This window comes from Babylonia areolata, chromosome 32 (assembly GCF_041734735.1).
Source record: "Babylonia areolata isolate BAREFJ2019XMU chromosome 32, ASM4173473v1, whole genome shotgun sequence".
NCBI classification, from domain to species: domain Eukaryota; kingdom Metazoa; phylum Mollusca; class Gastropoda; order Neogastropoda; family Buccinidae; genus Babylonia; species Babylonia areolata.
Genome location: NC_134907.1, coordinates 19,406,734 through 19,409,233, shown reverse-complemented (window position 1 = coordinate 19,409,233; position 2,500 = coordinate 19,406,734). Strand labels below are relative to the sequence as shown.

At 38.4% G+C, this 2,500-nt stretch overlaps 1 protein-coding gene across 1 annotated transcript in view; it reads left to right on the top strand.

The window, feature by feature from the left end:
• Nucleotides 1-2,500, top strand: part of LOC143276634 (uncharacterized) — a 165,197-nt gene that overhangs the window by 65,646 nt on the left and 97,051 nt on the right. The window contains exon 33 of the mRNA XM_076581251.1: nt 2,375-2,407. Within this exon, the coding sequence (XP_076437366.1) occupies nt 2,375-2,407 (33 nt within the window). The remainder of the gene's footprint in view (nt 1-2,374; nt 2,408-2,500) is intronic.

Sequence of the window (2,500 nt, the reverse complement as noted above, 5' to 3'; positions counted from 1 at the left end):
TTTTATGTGTATGTATATATGTATGTATGTTAAAATGTATGCATGTATGTATATTATCGAAAGAGAGATATGCATGTACACGTACACAGACGCAGAAGAACACACACGTACGCATACATAGATATACCATACATACACACATACACTCACACTGATGCAGAAACAGACAGACAGACAGACACACACACACACACACACTGACTGACTGAAACCAGTTATTGTCAGATTAACTGTTTGTTGTACTGACATTTTCGGAACCATTTGAATAAAATATTAACTGAGCAACACAAGGAAATTCTGATTTGAGGAAGGTATGATTTAAAAAAAACACACACACAAAAAACAAAACAAAAAAACAAACAAAACAAACAAAACAAAACAAAACAAACAAACAAACAAACAAACATATTTAACAAATCAAGGTACCAAATTTCATTTATATCATTATCTCCAAAAAATATTCTAACGCACCCACATACTCACATACGTTTCTCCCCCACCCTCTCTCTACATACATCCATGCATGCACACAAATACCCATTATAATTCCCCTACCTCATTCCCCTGCCCACTCACTCACACACACACACACACACACACACACACACACACACACACACACACACACACACACACACACACACTCACACTGTCTCTCACTCTTTCTCATCAAATTAAGGTTTCGTAATGTAATCAAGACGACATATTACATGTTAGGGTCGAACAGTTCCACTAATTAGAATAATGGGAACTTTGCTCTACAAGTAAATCTGACGCTATCACCCAAAGCGAAACACTACTTTGGATTAAATAAAACAGAGGGGAACCTCTGCAACAGAAAGGGGATGAAACAAATTAGAAAAACCGACCAATTGGATGGCTTTTAATTAGGTCAACTGCGGTTTTTGTCAGAGACCAACCATTTTCTTTGCTAGGGTGAAAAACGCTGGACATGACTAATGGAAGATTAAAGGATGTAATCATATCATGAAGGGGTTTGAAATGTAAATGTGTATCTGGACATTCGAGCAAAAAATGTGGGATGTCAAGGGTCTTACCACAAATACACAGTGGTGACGGTTTCAAAAATCTGTATAACCATGCATTAGTTCTTAGCCTGTGTGTCAAGTTTCTTGTGGAAATTGATCCTGGGGGGTTAGTGCCTTTTCTTGCTGGAAGAGAGAGATCCCACCAGAGCTTCTTTTTTGAGTTTTCTAAGAACTGTTTCTGTCTGAAATTCCAGATGTATGTTGAGAGAATAGTACAGGCTTCAGAAACAGAAATAGGAATATTGTGATTGATTGAATCTGAATTGTTCGATGCCGCTTCCTTGGCACAAAAATCGGCCATTTCGTTGCCACGAAGATTAGAATGTCCAGGAACCCACAAGAGTGAAATGTTGGAGCCTCGCATAATTAACTGGTGGATTAAATACAAAATTTCGTACATAATATCTGCTCGTTCAGATGAAGATTGATTATTTAAAGCCATCAATGCCGATTTTGAATCAGATAGTATAAGGATTTTTGCAGGCACAAGAGGCATATCACTAAAAAAAAGGTGAAAGCCATCAGAATTGCAAACAATTCAGCAGTAAAAATTGAACAACCTTTAGTTAAGTGGAATCTCTTTTTAATGTTAAGCTCGGGGATTACAAAAGCGGCTCCAACTTCAGAGTTACTACTAACTGATCCATCTGTGAAAACACGGAGGTAATATTTGAAACGTGTATTAATTAGTTCTTTGGCCCGAGAGGCAATAATGAGTGGACTGTCACTCTTTTTTAATTGTCCATATGTAAAAATAATATTTGCTTGCTCAGTCAGCCAAGGCGGATGAAAACAATGCGGAATTTTCGCAATCTGGGAAAGAGGCAGACTGCAACTCTCAAAGACTGACTTAGTAAAATCGAACAAGGACGTGTATACAGCTTTGTTACGAATTTCTCTACAGATGTACGTTTCTTCATCAATTTCAGAGACAACCGAATTTGGAACAGCTCTAGCCCTTACCATGTAGTTACAGGCACATAATTTCCTGTGTTCAGGTAATGGCAAAACACCAGCTTCTTTGTATGTTTTGTCGATTGAAGCCCATCGCGGTAAACCAAGTGCAATCTTAAAAGCTAAGGAATCAATACTTGTCAGTTTATGAAGATCAGAGTTTGAAGCAGTGAAATAGATTTCCTGACCATATGATATAATTGAGCGGACTAGTCCCATTGCAGCATTGATCAGATTATTGCCACAATTTATAACACACACACACACACACACACACACACACACACACACACACACACACACACACACACACACACACACACACACACAGGGATGCATTCCATTATTGGTTGCTATTCCTTTGGTTTCAGACAAGGACGATGACGATAAAAGTTCCAGTAAAGGTTAGTTCGTTACTGTGTGAAAGGATTTAGTGAGTGAGTGAGTCAGTGTGTGCGTGTGTGTGTGTGTGTGTGTGTGTGTGTGTGTGTGTGTGT